The 17,309-nt window shown below is 46.2% G+C and overlaps 1 protein-coding gene across 1 annotated transcript in view; it reads right to left on the reverse strand.

The window, feature by feature from the left end:
- Positions 1–17,309, reverse strand: part of LOC144824297 (von Willebrand factor D and EGF domain-containing protein-like) — an 899,901-nt gene that overhangs the window by 56,779 nt on the left and 825,813 nt on the right. The window contains exon 11 of the mRNA XM_078683422.1: positions 16,780–16,884. Within this exon, the coding sequence (XP_078539548.1) occupies positions 16,780–16,884 (105 nt within the window). The remainder of the gene's footprint in view (positions 1–16,779; positions 16,885–17,309) is intronic.

Below are 17,309 nucleotides of genomic sequence, written 5' to 3' on the forward strand. Positions count from 1 at the left end.
GTGTTATACCTACATCATCTTCCCCATCCTCATCAATGTTTCAGGGGTGCACTGAATCACTGGCACCTGGAGTGCTGAGCAGGTGATCAGGCCGATGATGGCATCCACAACAGGTCTGCACAACTCTGTAAGTCTGGCAGGACCACCGTTTTGACTCTGTCAGATGGCGTTTGGAGGTCGTCCTAGCGGTGGTGGTGTGTGCCTCCCGCGGTGATGCGACGTCCAGGCCGGTCTAGACTCGCTTTGGTGTGTGAGCCCTGGTCGGACGCATTTGGGCCCGGAGGCTGCGCACAGCACAGGGCCAGAGAGAAATGGAGTTGATGACCCCAAGTCCAACGCTTCAGGTGCCATCAAATATCTCAGATGAAGGGGTCCCGGACCTGACCAGCACAGAGTTAGTGGCCCCGGATGCACTGCGGCCAGCACAGGCACCCAGCCACGGGACGGTGACTTGCGGTGCAGTCAGATGGGCCATGCGACCTGAGTGGGTCCTCATCAATGTCCGAGGTGTATGTTATAGAGGGTTGCGGGGGACAGTGGTAGGTGTCCTCCAGGGCATGATGCGGAAGGATTGATTTTATCCGGAAGCAGCAGACAGTTCGGTGGAAAGTGCAAGCCTCGTTTTCACCACCATTTCGATATTAGCTACATGAGGATGAAAACTAGCCCCTAGTCAATAGACTCAGATGCCACCAATGTACGACCAGTGAGTGTCCATGAATTTTGAGGAACAGACTTAGTGGCACTGGGGCGGAGGGGGGAAGCAGTCTGCCATGATGCCGGTACACTTATATGAACTCCACCATTGCTAAATAATGACTCTGTGACCTACTGGATTGCAGTGTAGGCCAGTGGCAGCGGTTAGCAGTGGCCCACAGCCACGTATCATTGGCTCGCATTGCATCGAGTTAGTGACACTTGGGCAGTTGTCGGTAGTGTTCGATCACCTCCGCAACGATGATCCTTTTTTCCGCTAAGATGCAAGGCATCATCCTCTAACTTCTCTCCTTGCGTGCAATGATATGTAATCTGCCTTTGCATAATTGATGTTCAGTTCCAATTCTGTGACCTACTCGAGCGCAGTCTAGGCCGAGAGCAGTGTAGGCCAGAGGCAGCGGTCAGCACGGGCCATTCACCGAGTGTCGCCGGCATAGGTTAGTGGCCGCACAGGCCTGCATAGTTCAGGTTCAGTGGCACCACGTGTTCGGTCACCTCTGTGACTGTGACCCGGCTTTCGTCCGGACTGAGCCAAATCTTCCTCTTACTCCTCTCCTTACGACCACCGGGTTACTGTTACCACAAGTAGCTGGCTGGTGTTAAACGGGGTTCATGGCATCACGTGTCGCAAGATGCCAATATAGAACTATGCCACACGGATTGGGGGGGTCTGGTGATGTGGCAGCTGCCCTGGATTTGGGGTCACTGCCATTCAGGACCCAGGACATAGTTTCACATATGGGATCTACTGGGCCGAAGAGGACGCTGGTGTAGTATGTGAATGAGGAAGGAGTAATGGGGGCCAGTGTCGGGGGCCAGTGATGGTCTGAGAGGCTGGCTGGCTCATGGGCCTCGGGCATGGAGCTTGCACAGGCATGTAGTGGGCCCTCCTTGACAGATGCCAGTGTCGGCAGTTGATCAGTGTGGCCTGGCTGTGCAGGGGCAGGCCTGACTGGTTCGTGGTCCAGCGGGCCGGGGTACGGCAGGCGTACAAGATAGCAGGCAACTCCGCTCATGAGGACTGTGTTGGCCTCATGGCAGGATGAGCGGTGCCACCCTGGCAGAGACGTTGGGCTTTCTGAAAGTGGACCACAACCAGAGCTACGTGCTTTTTATTCACACCCATACGCTGGCCTGGCGTATGCCGGGCCATCCCTCTCTGCTCACGCTTATGGAGGGACTTAACAGGCAACATTTCCACAAGGACCCCCACTGGCAGGGGTGACATGGTTCCGTCCACCATCCACTACACTCCATAAACCAGAGGTGTATGTCGCCATGGATATGGGTGTGTGCTACATACTGCGGTCTGTCCAGCACATCGCTGCCACTCTTGGCATTGTGTACTTTCCCAATTATGGTTCTACTGCATCCTTCAAACATGCCTGGTTGCCACCTCTCCCCACAATCGGCTATTGTATGGCTGAGGTGCCATGCCATTGATGGCTCATGTTCATGGCTTGCCCAGGTTACCATTGTAAGTTGTTTTGTCGGGTCTGTTATTGTTATTGTTATTGTTAACTGGGTTTTGTATAGCACTGAATCACCGGCAGGTCTCTGGGCGCTCCTGACAAAAATACAGCAACAACAAGTAAGTATATATACAGAAAAGTACCGGCAAAACACTGTCTCAAATAGAACAAAAGGCTTCCCTAAATAAGAAAGTTTTCAAGGATTTCCTAAAGGGAAGCAAGTTAACTTCTCTACGAAGAATCTCTGGCAGTTTATTCCACATCTGTGGTAGTTGGGTAGAAAAGGATCTCCCACCCTTTGTTGCCAGTTTAAAACGCGGGCATGACAGCAATTGGGCGTTAGAGGATCTCAGTACCCGATTAGGTTTATAGATGTTAAGTCGTTCCTTTATGTAAACAGGCGCATTCCCATAGATTGCCTTATAGGCGATGCATAGACTCTTGAATTCCACCCTTTGCTTTACAGGGAGCCAGTGTAGTCTCTGAAGCAGTGGGGAAGCATGGGTCTGTCTGGGTAATCTAAAGATTAACCGTGCTGCGTCGTTCAAGACAACCTGTAAGCGGTTAATCACATTTTTTGGCAGACCTAAATATAATGCGTTTCCATAATCAATCCTTGAGATTATAGTTGCCGAAACAATGGTTCGAAGCATATTCAAGGAGAGCAGGGGGACTAATTTGTGCAATTGCCTAATTAGATTAATACAGGTTCCGACAACAGAGGATAGTTGGCTATTCATCGTCAGTTCGTGGTCCATTTTTATACCGAGGCTCTTTACATTAGGGCACGGATTTGGAGTAGGGCCAAGTTCTTCGGGCCAGAACAAATCGCCCCAAGGCGAACTCGCGGTTGAGACCACCAAAACCTCAGTTTTTCAGGGTTTATTTTCAGTGAGTTTGCTGTCATCCAACTTACAGTAAACCTCAATATATTCTGGGCCTGGTCCTGAGCCGAGATCGTATTATCTATACTCAGCAGCAGCTGGGTATCGTCAGCATAGTTAAAAATCCTATAGCCCATATTTGCCAGGGAGTCTATCAATGGTTGCATGTAGAGATTAAATAAGAGTGGTGATAGTGCCGATCCCTGCGGGACTCCACACTCAAGGACACCCACTTCCGATATCTCATCAATTAATTGAATTCTCTGGGTCCTCCCTGATAAAAAAGATTTTAGCCATTGAAAGGCCAGGTCCTCTATCCCACATGCGGCCAGTCTGTCCAAAAGTAGAGCATGGCTGACAGTATTAAATGCCGCTGAAAGATCTAAAAGCATCAGGGCACTTGGGGCCAGATGTAGGTGGCCAATTACCGGTCGGTAACGGCCGAATTCGGCCATTACCGACCGGTAATTGGATTTTGAGATGTAGGAGCATGCTTTACAGAATCGGTATTTTACCGAATCTGTATTTACAGATTCGGTAAAATTACCGAATCGGTAAATACAGACTCGGTAAAAATACCGAGTCTGTAAAAGCATATGTAGGTAGCACATCTTTGAGTGTCGCAGGCCTTTCAGATTCGATATTTTAACACCCAATCCAATTGGGTGTTAAAATACCGAATTCAGGTGTGCATGCACATGTGTGCATGCACACCTAGCCATGTGACAGACAGACATGCCCTTAGGGCATGTCTGTGTGCCACATGGCGCACATGCCTATTTTTGGGGTGCCAGAGGGTGTCAAAGTGACACCCCCTGCACCCTTGCTAAAATCGGTATTTACCGATTCTGTAATTACAGAATCGGTATTGCCCATTGATTCCTATGGGCTTCACAGCCCATAGGAATCAATAGGAAATACCGATTCGGTATTTCCAGATTCGGTAAATACCGAATCTTAAAGATTCGGTATTTACACATCTGGAAATACCTACATCTCCCCCCTTCATATTTACCACTTCTTAAATACCGAATCGGTAAAATTCGGTATTTAAGAAGTGGTAAATAAGAATTACCTACATCGGGCCCTTGGTTTTTTACTGTCAGCCATGCATCTAAGTTCATCCAGCACCGAGAGCATTACTAACTCGGTACTGTGATGTGCCCGGAACCCCGCTTGGCGTTCCTGGAGAAGATGGTGTGACTCCAGGAACGAAGACAGGGATTTCTGCACATGTTAGTAGCAACTTTTCCCCTCCTGAGGCGGAAGCCGGGAGGTCTCTCTTCTCTCACTTTGCTAGTTTTGCATTGAAGTGCAATTTTACTCGTATTACGTTTTACTCGTATTTTTAAAACTGCTTGATTAATAAGCCTGAGACTTCCTTAGCGCTTCCCTGCGCTCTGTGCCCCTTTCCCCCCCTCCCTCTGCCTCGGGACCGCTCTCGGCCGAGTATCGACGCCGAGGGCTGGTTCCCGGTTCTTTGGCGGCCATATTGGGTCTGGAGTAGGCGGGTGACGCGCTCTAGCAGCGCATAAAAAGGGAATAGCTCTGTGTATTCGAGTGACAACTATTAGTAGCAACTTTTCCCCTCCTGAGGCGGAAGCCGGGAGGTCTCTCTTCTCTCACTTTGCTAGTTTTGCATTGAAGTGCAATTTTACTCGTATTACGTTTTACTCGTATTTTTAAAACTGCTTGATTAATAAGCCTGAGACTTCCTTAGCGCTTCCCTGCTCTCTGTGCCCCTTTCCCCCCCTCCCTCTGCCTCTGGACCGCTCTCGGCCGAGTATCGACGCCGAGGGCTGGTTCCCGGTTCTTTGGCGGCCATATTGGGTGAGGAGTAGGCGGGTGACGCGCTCTAGCAGCGCATAAATAAGACGGATATGACTCCGCGCAGCGGACGCGCAGGACCTGCGCCGGAGTCGTGCCATAGTCCTGCCCGTTTGTGCCCGTCCGTGCTCGACTGGGCCCAGGGGTCAGGACTCTTGGTAGGCGACTGCAATACTCTACTGGAGATCTACTCTCACTTGACTTAGGTGAGCAGCCGTTAGACCCTAGGACGCTGTCTATACTAAAGGAAACTAATATTTTACGTTCCTCTTGCTGTAATGACCTGCCTCACCCGCCCCTTTTAAAGCTTGCCAGCTTGAATACAAGGTCACTTCAGAAACACCACCTAGAAATTTTTACCCTCCTACAGGATGAATCTATCGACATTCTAACCCTTACGGAAACGTGGTTAGGCGATAATTCTTCCCCAGATATCATAGCCACCCTTCCAAATAGCTATGACATGATTTGGCACAACCGTCCAGATAATGTCCGAGGTGGGGGAGTAGCAATTATCTTTAAAAAACATCTAATTGTGGTTAAAATCTTAGCAGAAACAATAAACTCCGCTGATATACTTGGAGTAAAAATCACCCTGAACAATTCCTGTCTTATCGCTATTGCGGTCTATCGTCCACCACAATGTACTTCTTTGTTTAATGAACTCTTCTCCCCTATTGTATCTGATATCTGCACACGTTATAAAAAAGTCTTGGTGACAGGAGATTGTAATGTCCATTGGGATAGTACAGACAAAGATTTACTAACTCGTCAACTACAGACGTCTATGACCTCGTTAGGTCTGGAACAACTTGTGGAAGCCCCAACACATGTCAAGGGTCATACCCTTGATCTGATTTGGACCTCTATGCCAGAGGTGGCCCTTACGAGCATTACACCTTGTATCTGGTCAGATCATTATTTACTTCTGTGTAATATTACTTTGGAAACCACTTTGATGAAACCACCTCTTAAAACCAAAAAAGTGCGTTCCTGGAAAAAAATAGACTCAAAAACTCTATCAGATGCTCTCCCCAAATATATTCAATCATGGAATTCCTTTGGAAATTTAGATCAAGACTATAACTCTATAGTGGGGAGCCTTAAACAAGCCATCGACCAGATAGCCCCGGAAAAGGTACAGAAAATAAAGGATGCTGGGAAAAGGGCCCTTTGGTTCACCCCGCTGCTAAGAGATCATAAAAGAAAACTTTGCCATCTTGAGAGATGTTGGAGGAAGACAAAAGATAGCAGAGACCGAGAACTCTATAAAATATCGCTGAATGCTTACAAAAAACTCATAATATCAGAGAAAGGGGAATATTATGAAACACGTATAAATAAGGCAACAAATGTACAGAAAGAAACATTTAAAATCTTAAAAGAACTGAGCAAGAAAGATGGAAAGGTGGACATAACAATAGACTGTAACACCTTCCAAAGATACTTTCTAGAGAAAGTGACAGATATTTTATCTGACATCGAGAAGAACGCTCTTAACATTTCTGGGATATCTCAGGCCCCCCGAGTCCCCCCACAATTTACTATTTCTAGATTTCCAGCTATAGACGCAAAAATCCTGGCCAAGCTCATGGGCACAACTAAGTCAGGTTCCCCTGCAGACCCCTGCTCTCCCGGAATTTTCTGCTTGGCGCTTCCCGTCCTAGAGGAGCATATTATCTGCCTCTTGAACAACTCCCTAGACACAGGTCTCCTACCAGTTAGTTTCAAGGAGGCTCGCGTCAAACCCCTGATAAAGAAGCCAGGGGCGGACCCGGCCTGTTTGAAGAACTATAGGCCAATATCCCAGCTGCCTTTTCTGTCCAAAATTTTGGAACAACATGTGCAGAAATCCCTGTCTTCGTTCCTGGAGTCACACCATCTTCTCCAGGAACGCCAAGCGGGGTTCCGGGCACATCACAGTACCGAGTTAGTAATGCAACTATTAGTTGGGCGGGCATGTTGCTGTGCATGTTGGTGGGGGTTTTGTGATGTGTGCATTACCAGAGTTGTGAATTGCATGGTTGTGTATTTGAGGTGAGTGGGGTGTTAACTTGGAACCTGCCAAGAGGCTGTGCATTTCCCTTGGTGTCATCCTGGGAATGCTGGTTGCTGATGGACTGTCGGAGGATGAAGGAATCATGCACACTGGCTGTGTATTTGGAGGCGACATTGGTGAAGGTCCCACCGTGTTCTGATGTTGCCTGCACATTGATGTGTGATGTGTGCTTCCCGTTGCGGTGATTGTGTGCTGTGTCACCAGGGGGCACAGGTAGGACATGATTGCTGTGGATTGCCCCCTACACATGCGTGCATCCGGCTATGGCGTATGGTCCTTGCTTGTTCTCCAGCAATGCCTGCGCATTGTGTTGGACGTATAAAGACTGGGGTGCCAGGGTGATGGTGTCCAGGACAGGCTTGGGGGACTTGGATGTGGCTGGCTGTGAGACTCATCCGACTCTGGAGGGTGTTGGTTGGGGTGTGCCGGGGCCAACATGTGCAGCAGAGCCAGCAGCTTGGTGACCGGTGGGATGTTGGTGATGAGTGGTCCGTTGTGTTGCTGCCGTAGGCCTGTTAGGTGATGTTGGTCAAGATGCATAGGTTGGTTGCCCTTTCTGCCTACAGCGGACAGTGACATTGTCAGATGTTGGGTCTGTGAGAAAGGTGCGTAAACTGGGGGCTGCTCTCTCTGTCTGCGATGCCTCTGTGGTGGTCCGGGGGTGTGTTCCAGGTGGGGGTTGGGGTCCTGGGGTGGTGGCGGTGGGTGTTGTGACCCTCTTGGATATTGGTGCTGCATGAAGAGTTGCTCAGGTGCATCTGTTGTTCTTCATGTGTGGCTCTGGGCTGTACTCCCTTTTGTGGTGCAGACTGTGATCCAACTTTACACCAGGTCAGGGCAGGTGTTAATTTCCTGCTGCTAACGCGCCTTATCTCCTGTTTTGTGTTCTTATCGCGGTTCTGTCTGGTCATTGTGAGTGTTGTGGTATAGTGTTGTAACAGCTTTTAGCATGGGAGCACCTACTCTGCATTTCATTAGCGATAGTTGCGGGGGTCCTCCGTGGTGATGTTTTTTGCGACTGCAATCGCGGGTAAACTGGTGCAGTGGGCTGTTAACATCAGCTTGTGAACAGGGAGATACATTTATCACAACTTTGGCTCCGTTAAAGTGCAGGTAATTCGGCAATAGCTCCTTGTGAATATGCCCCAAATAGTCTTAGGTTTTCATTGTTATTTAGAAATGGCTGAGCAATCAACTTTAGGGTTCACTAAAAAATTAAAATCTCCTCCTATAATCACTTGAACGGGAATTTGTATTAGAGATTGAAATAACTCTTCATATATTACAGGATTATCATCTACTGGGGCGTAGATACTAGCAAAGGTTAGAAGTCTATTCCCTACATTGCAGGTCGCCCCAACACCACCTTCCTCTCTGATCACTTACAAAATTAACCATCTCGGCTTAAATTGTTTTGCCCAAGAAGATCGCTGTGCTGCGATGTGATGCAGAGGAGGAGGAGAAGCCCTGGTATGCTGCCCAGGGCCTAAACATAAAAAAAATCTACAAGCTTCCCCTTAGATATATGGGTCTCTTGAATTAAAATAACAGCTGGATTTTCTGGCTTAATCCATGATTCAATAGCCCACATTTTCTTTTTATTGTTAAGACTGTTGACATTAAACGAGAACACCTTTAGAATTTCCTTTTTATACATTAGCTCAATTGTAAACAAACTTTTAATTATGCTTATGTATGTATGTATTGTGTGTTGGCTTTATGACAAAGTGTCGAATAAAAGCTTTACAACAACATTAGCACACTGCACGATATACTCCTAAAGGGGTTCCGAAATAGGCTCTGGTTTCCTGAAGGAATTCAGAATCTGTCATTAATCCCACCCTTGCCCTGACAGAATATGCATTTATGGATAGTAATTGGATGAATCTAGATTTTACAAATGGACCTCTTTTTTCCTTCCTTTTCCCATTCCACCCCTTGCCCCCCTCCCCTCAAAGCCGCGGTGAGCAGTCCACTGTCCCTGTTCACACCTGACTGGCTTTCCAACTCTCCATAACTGGAACCATGACTTTGTGCCAGGTACTACCGGCCAACATACCCCTCCCCAGTGGGAAAAAAAAGAAAAAGAAGGAAAATAAGAGGAAATAACAATATCAACCCCCAGAAGCTATCTGAGAGGAAAGAGCGCAAACTCAAAAAAGAAGAAAGACCGATAAAGAAATAAATAAGCAAGTATTTATATCTGCTATTTTACAAGCCCTCATCGAAGCAATCAGGACTTGTTTGAAGAGATTTGTTGCAGTCATTCCTATGCTTTGGGGACATTGCAAAATACATGGAATTTGCCTTTTACAAGCACTTTTAGTTTGCTCTGATGTGCAATCTTTGCCTGTGCCCCCTGTTCGTTGAAAAAGTGTAACATTTTAACAAACTCTTTCCACCTTTTGGCTGCGGAGGCAGACATGTCAGGGAAAATACGACAAAGTGGAACCTCCGAAGAGATTAACTGTCACTGCTTTATGGTCTTAGCTAGAATTTGTTCCTTGACCCTGTAGTCCCCAAAATTAACAAGGATTGTCCGCGTGAATTTGGCATTGGGCGCCTGATGGGCTCGCACAAGAGTAAAATCTTCATTATATTTCGATAGGACATTTTTTTAAATGAAAGAGTTAACCCATTGTAATGTCTGCTACCCCTCGAGGCTTTCCAGAATATCGAGGATACGAAGATTAGAGAGTCTAGAGTGATTCTCCAATCCCTGCAGTTTATACTCCATTGCCGATTTTTGACTCTGATAAGCTGCAACTTAATCATTCATGATCGAAACTTGATCCTCCAATTGCGAGATTCTAGTCTCTGCCTCAAGGAGTCGCTCTGGGACCCGGGCTATGTTGTTTTCGATTTTCGGGAGGAAGGCGTGGATGGCAGCAATTTCCGCAGATTGAGAGATTTTGAGTTCTCTGATCTCCTCCAGAATTAAGTTGAGGAGTCTCTTGGCGTCCCATTGCAAAGTGAAGGATCTATCGTCCTGAGAGCAACTTTCCCGAATCAACCCCAACCCGGATTCGGATTGCACTGTTGACGCAACAGAGGATGCGGTCTTATCAGGTACAGCCAGCCCATTGTCGTCGGGGATGGGGAGTCCAGATGGGCTCCGCCCGGGAAAAGGCAAAGGTTGTGCAGAAAGTTGTGGAAGAAGACTACTGCCGTCACAGAGATGCCCATTCTTACTAGAGTCAGGAGGCAGAACACTCTCTGCCCCCTCTGCAGTGGATGTTAATACAGATTTTGCTTTAAAAAATAGAGGATATTTTTTAAGTTCCTTGGTTCACCAGCCTCAGCGTCCACCCGAGGGTCATCATTTTTGGATCAACCAGATTTTGATTAGTAGAGGGACCAGCCCTGGGAGAAACACTAGGGACGGGTCTGGTACTCGAATCCAGATCAGTGGAGGTCCTCCCCGGATAATCTTGCTTGGAAAGCTCTGTGGTGGCCATCTCAGAATTTTCTGAAAGCTGTGCCAAAACTTTCCTCAAGGCAGCGGCACAGTTTCTCCGGGCTGCTGCAGGTCCTACACATTTTTTGACCCATTGAACCAGAGCTGAGGAATCAAGATGGGTGGCAGCAGTGGTTCTAGAGAGATTTTGCATATTGAAAGTTGCCAAGAAGTTTCTTTTGCAGTTCCCGTGACATATTAGCCGTTACAAAATGAGGTGAAAAAGGGCTTTGGCGCATGGAACTCCGCCAGTGACCCTCAACTAAGTAGTACAAGAAGCCCCCATGCACCAACAGGCAGAAAATCACATGTATTTACCCCCCTTAGCAAGAAACCTGGTGGTACCAGATGGCACAGCAAAAAGCCAGTCTCAAGAAGTCGCAAGCTTGTTAATACTCGGAGAGAAGGTGCAGCACGTACCAGAATTCTTAATGCAACCTCGATGTCCTCAGTATTTATGCCAGAGCAGCCCCGCTGGAAAAAAGGTCCCTGAACTTAGTGAGTAATAAGGCTCCCACAGGTTGTACTGTGACTATAGACAAAAGGAACTACAGACTGAAAGTTATAGTGTGTGGCGAAAAAAAAGCGCTCAAGGCATATCCCGCCTTGCCCAGTCTCCTCAGCTGTGTCCTTAAGGGGGCTTCCAGACCGGCAATTCTGCCGTCTCTTCCTGGTCAAGTATCCGCTGTCCAGGTGCCGGCCATAAAATATCCAGGAAGGAGTGAAAGAAATTTCCTCCCAAATAGATGCTCAGAATACCTCTGTGTTGAGTTAAAGCTTAGTGTGTGTTTTCTGTTTTGAATATGGAATTGCAGAGTTCTGCAGGGCTGATTGTGAAAAATGCTCGAATTTCACAGCCTCCCACTCCCGTTCATGCAATCCACCTTGGCCGCTCTGTTGCGTGGCTTTTCTGTGGCGTCCCTGCAAGCATCCGTAAGTGAAAGGGGGGTGTGGCTTACGGCATGATCAGCCGGTAGCCTGCATCACCACCCACAGTGCAAATTTCTCACTCTCTATTCTTGTTACTTCGCACACAAATTCTTTACACATTGCTTCTAAGTTAAACCTGACTGCTCTGTGCCAAGCTACCAGAGTGTGAGCAAAGGTTAATTTAGGGTAGGTTTGTGGTTGCTGTCAGACTTGGGCTCAATCAACAACCTAATTTCCAACAGGAATGATTTTGATTAATGGGTGGCAGCTTATGAGGTAGCCATGCATATGCATAGTGTGCCTAAGGAACATTAGGGGCTAGTCTATGGAAGCAGAATTCCCATTTTGTTAAGGATACCCTCCAGTCCCTGGAGATAGCTTACCAGATGGCCTATGCCCCTATGATAGTCAAACTTATCACCAAGCTTGGTCTTACCCTACAAAAGTATGCGCTCAGATTCCTGGACATTCATATACTGCCTACCCAATCTTGGCTAGATTTTGTGGATTATACCGGTCAAGGCACTAAATAGTTGGGTGAAAGGCAGCATTGTGTGTGATGTTGACGGTTGTCTTAGCCTGATCTTCACAGAGCACATGCTCAATGCTGGTTTTGCAGATATGCACTGTTAGGCCCGACACCCTTGGGCAGTAGTTCGCCAAACAGTTTCCCTTAACTCATCCTGTTTTGCTAAATTTGTTTTTGTTAGCTTTAGGACTTGGTGAACGTTACCACTACTAACCAATGTGAACGTGCATGTGTACTCTCCCTAAGGCATGATACAATTGGCTTACACTTGTTTGGCACATTTTATTTACTTGTAACTCTCTAGCAAAGTGGTACTACCTGTACAATGGCCTGTAAGTTAAACATTACTAGTGGGCCTGCGGCACTCCTTGTGCCACCTTCTACAGTAGCCTTTTAGAACATGTCTCAAGCCTAAGACTGCAGCCTGTAGTGCAGTTTCAAACTGCCATTTAAACCTTGCAAACTAAACCGCATATACCATCCTTTTAAATACATATAAGCCACTATTAAGGTAGACCCTAAGTTTTCACAGGGCAGGAGGCATTGTATTTAAAAATTAGGACATGTGGGTTCAGTTTTACATGCCCTGCTAGTGAAAAACTCTGTTAGAAGTGTTTTACTATTGTAAGGCCTATCTCTCCCAAAAGATGATAGTGGGCTACCTTATTACACTCAATAAGTGATAAGTTTGGGAACAGGTAGGAAAATAATGGTTACACTCAAATGAATTATAATTTAAAACTCTCTTTAAGGATACAGTCAGATTCTAAGTCACACCCTGAAAATGTAACTTTAGGAAAGTTGGCATTTTATTTTCCTACTCATTTGCCGCCTGCTTCCACTGTCCTGGATCACATGACCATGACTTGCGGTAATTGAAAGTTGGCCTTTGTGTATTTTTTTACAGACAGTCAGACAAAGGGGGACAAGTTGTTTGCAAGACGGACTATCATGGCAAGATGGTTGCGGGAGGAGTTATTCCCTACTCCATTACACTTCAAAGGGCTTCCCCAGCACACACATTAAGGGACTTGACACCAGCCTATCATGACCACAGACCACTTGTAGCCTGGACAGGGGGAGGAAGTTTCCGGAACCATTTGTGGGAGTTTTATAGGTGTTCCTCCCCCAAATCAAAAGCTGGCACCTGTGAAGGACTCAAAAGAATGACTGTGCTGCTGCCTTGCTAAAAGAACCACTGCACTACTGCTCTACTGCCTGAGGAAGGAAGATTTGACCTGCTCCTTGAACGCAGAACCACCATCGGAACCCGAAGGGCTAGATGGATGGACTCCTGTCCTGAGTTACAGATACATAACAAGCTCCAGAGACCTATCCTGCATCTTCCCAGACTCAAATGGACATGCCTGTGCCCTGTTGCTGGCCTCTATCTTGATCCCCATAGGTCCCCCAGGTTCCAGATCTTTGGCTGGCATTAGCATGTAGTCCTCCTGGCCCAATTGGTTTCTTCAGAACTGGCGCAGCACAACACATCTCGATGCAGGACCACCCATCAGAGAACCTCGCATTTGTTGATAGTTTGCCCCTCTGATGCAGGACCTCGCATAGCAGCCCCTCACAGCTACTGTTCAGCTGCCTCATCCAAACCAATGAAATATGACACAACTCAGTGCAGCGATTCACAGCTCCCAATCGGCCTTCACATCCAAACTGACGCAACTTGACACCATGTGACAGAGGACCTTGCAACCAAGTACACTGTCTGGTGGATTGATCTCGGCACTTTGGGCTTGTTTTATCTAAGACTTTGAAATTACGGGGCATATTTACAATGTCTGGCACATCTCTGCAAATCAGCAGGGATACTCCAGAACAGATGTGTCACGCAATCCCCCCTTGCCCCACCACGGATGCGTCGCATTTACAATGCGGCGCGCCATGGTGCAAGGAGGGGCACATGCATGACGCATCTTGTGGTATACGGGCAGTGCATTGCTGGAGTCACATCGCAAGCGCGACGCAACTACTGCAATGCACAGGGGCCGCCCATACGTAACGTAGTGCGTAATTCCTTACACCTGCTTCAAGCAGGCATAAGGGTTTGACGCAGCAGCGTCTTAAAAACTGACTCTGTGAAATCTTGTAGATTTCACTGCGTGCGTCAGTTTTACGGGGCTTTCCTGCGAGGGAATGTCCACCCTGCGTCAGAACGGTCATTTGAATTTCCGGTCCACGGCCTCAGCCGAGAGAACCCCCGTCACGGTGATATCTTATTAACAATCAGGCAAAGTGTTCCATGGCGGATGGCGTTATTTTCTCGTCTAATTGAAGTATACATCGATAGAACCCCGTGAATGGTGCATCTTCACCCAATATTAGGTGTCTCCCCATATAGTATACGCTTATGATCTAGCATTCCATCTGAGGCCCCCGGCGACCAAATTTACATACTATGCTTGCCGTTATATTCACTACCAGAAATTAGGTATCCCTCCATGCAGCGTTTAAAGATCATATACAGCCCACTTGAAGACAGCGTTCAAGTAGTGTGAACTTATTGTTTCCAAAGCGTTTGCAGACAGACTCGAAGGACTACATATTCCACTGATACTATCAGCTATCTGTCTTTGGAATTATCTTCACCACGTGGACACATTTAGGTCCACATCCAATCTTAACCAGCCACTTATTTCTGTGGCCCCCGCTTTTTAGAATCCCCTGTTATTGGTCTGGTAGGCGTAACCTACCCAGCTTGAACTGGTCTCATTATTCCTCAGAGCCATCTACAAGAACTTGTCTATTTTCATTCAGTTTCAGTGCAATAGACCGTGACCTGATGAAGGTCCACATGCCGAAACGCGCATAGTTTTCATCTACCGCACTTCCTACATCTATTTGAGTCTCATGTTATCCTGATTGTTCTTAATACACCTGAGAGATAATATATATGAAATATCAATCTTCGAGATCAAATTTGTATATCTATACATAAAATTAAGTCAACACAGAGAGTGATGATTCATTATATTTTTATAACTACAAAAAAATACTAATAAATAAAATGAATATATTTTTTTCTATCACCTATGTGTGACAAGTCTTATATGTGTGGGATATAATCATCTAGATAATCATTTTATCAACCTAGAACTTTTCATGTATTTGTTGTCAAATGTCTGACTGACTTAGCTATAAACCTTTACTCAAATTAGTTATTTCCCCTATGTATAGCAAGTCTATTAGATATATAGGGGTCCCCATTTAAAAAAAAAAGCAGGTTTCATGTGGCGGAGGACTTTACAACGTGACGCATCTGCCTAGATGTATCACGTTGTAATTAAGTTGCAATGTAATGCATGGTTTACGCCACCCCTGCGTCACAAAAGTGACGCAACAGCAGCGTAAAAGTGTCGCAAGGTGCTTGTAAATCTGCCCCTACATATCTCCAGTGTGCTGCATATATAATTTACACATTGCTTCTAAGTCAAATCTGACTGCTTTTGTTGCAAGCTACCAGAAGGTTAAGCACAGGTTAATTTAGTGACTTTTGTGGTTCATCGTGACAAGGATTATGGTTGTTGCCTGAATGGGCTTCCATCCCTCTCAACCAATAACACAATTTCTTGCTATCTGGTAAATATTGCCATGAAAATCTGCTGTACAACATAGGTTACCCTTTTCTACATTGTGTTGCCAGGCCGCTTCCTGTGAATTGCTCTTTTTTTGGTGTAATTTGGCTCTTTGTGAAATGTTTAACACACCTCCACAGTTCTCCTATTTTCGTCCTTTCTTTTAACGTGAGGCCTAGAATCGTAAAACTTGGAGGAGGTACCAAATCCAAGAGGCTCCAGTGGGATTGGTAGTTATCACCTACTACTGCTGGAATCGTGCCTTGCTACGCCCAGCTTCAACATCACCTTGAAAAATCTCAGCATTGTTGAAGGAGGTATAAAGGCATTAAGCTGACAAGAGGGAGATTCTTGCCGATGTGAGACCAGGAGACACTGGTTTCACTTTCCTCCTGTGTGTACTTTTGTTTTACGTATGGCAAAACTGTGTGAAATCTCAACCCATTAATTGTGCACATCCAGTCGTGGCCAGCATTACTCGCCGGTGGGGAAGCGGGGGGTTGCGCAAGGAGAGGGTCGCGCGGGTGGTTGGTTTAATAAAAAAAAAATGTAACCTACCTTCAACGGCCCGGTCCGGTCCTCAGTTACATCTGCTTCTCTCCCTGCTCCTCACAGGAAGCAGGCAGCCTCCCTCCCCTCCCAAAGCTAATCACAATGCTGCAATGGCAGCGTTATGATTGGTTGGGACGCCGACTGAACATGTGTCAATGAGGACGCCATTTTCTTGATGTAGGCTGCATGCGAAGAGTGCGTATCCCTGCTTTGGTTGGCCATGGGGCCGACCAAACAGTCACGGCCCTCAGAGTGGGCAAGCCACTCCTCACCTGCCCTAGAGAAGGACCAACCAAACCCTTTTGCTTTCTCGCAGTGCAAGAGGCAGAAACATAACATGGTATTTATAATACCATTTTATGTTTCCGCCTCTTGCACTGCGAGAAAGCAGTGGGGCGACGCTCCTCCACCCACACGGAGGAGCCTTCCCTGAGCATATCAATACCTTAATGAAGATAAACATGCTTCCATTCAATGAGTGACAGTAGAACATCACAGTCTTTTTAGCACCAACAACCAGAAAAACATAAATCAAAGGCAATGTTTAATTACGAGCAAAAGCAAATGGGGCAGATTGTAACAAATCACACCTTTGCAACAACCAGTGAAGGCTCTGCAATCCGATCGATGCCACTATTTACAAGAAAAAGGTTTCGCGAGGTTTTTGAACCATCATATTTTTAGACTATTGTTTGCATTTTCAGTAAAACAACAATAGAACATTAATACCTACTTCGATACATGTGTTTATCTCCAAATTACCTTTAACTTGCAAAGTCCTTTTATGTGAGGGTCGCACACCTGACAAATGGCATCGTAGATGGTCAGTATTTTATCATTGCTGTATAAAAATCCATCATTGCTAACCTAAAATATAAAAACATCTTACTAAGTAATAATATTGCCATCCGTTTGAAAAAATACATTCCAATGCTTCCTTAACCCGGACATTAATCAATAGTATGACTCAAATGCTATTCTCCAGAAAGTTTCATATTGAAAACCGAAACCCTTTAGCTAAAAACACACGTACATTTTCAGTTTGCTTACCAATGTCCTTGGACTTATTAAAACATTTCTGATTGTTGTTTTTGAGAACAAAGACAGTTTTTGCTTTTATCACTTCCTATTTTTATTAATAGCCTGAAGGTAGCTAAATAATGGGCCTCATGGGATGGAATTTGCAGGCACGTTCTATGAAGCAGGTTTGAGTCTGAAAGAATGGTGAATTTGAGTGATTTTAGAAAGCGAGCCCGTAGAACTCTATGGAGGTGACCATTTGTTTGGGTGAC

This window comes from Lissotriton helveticus, chromosome 3_1 (genome assembly GCF_964261635.1).
Source record: "Lissotriton helveticus chromosome 3_1, aLisHel1.1, whole genome shotgun sequence".
Lineage (NCBI taxonomy): Eukaryota > Metazoa > Chordata > Amphibia > Caudata > Salamandridae > Lissotriton > Lissotriton helveticus.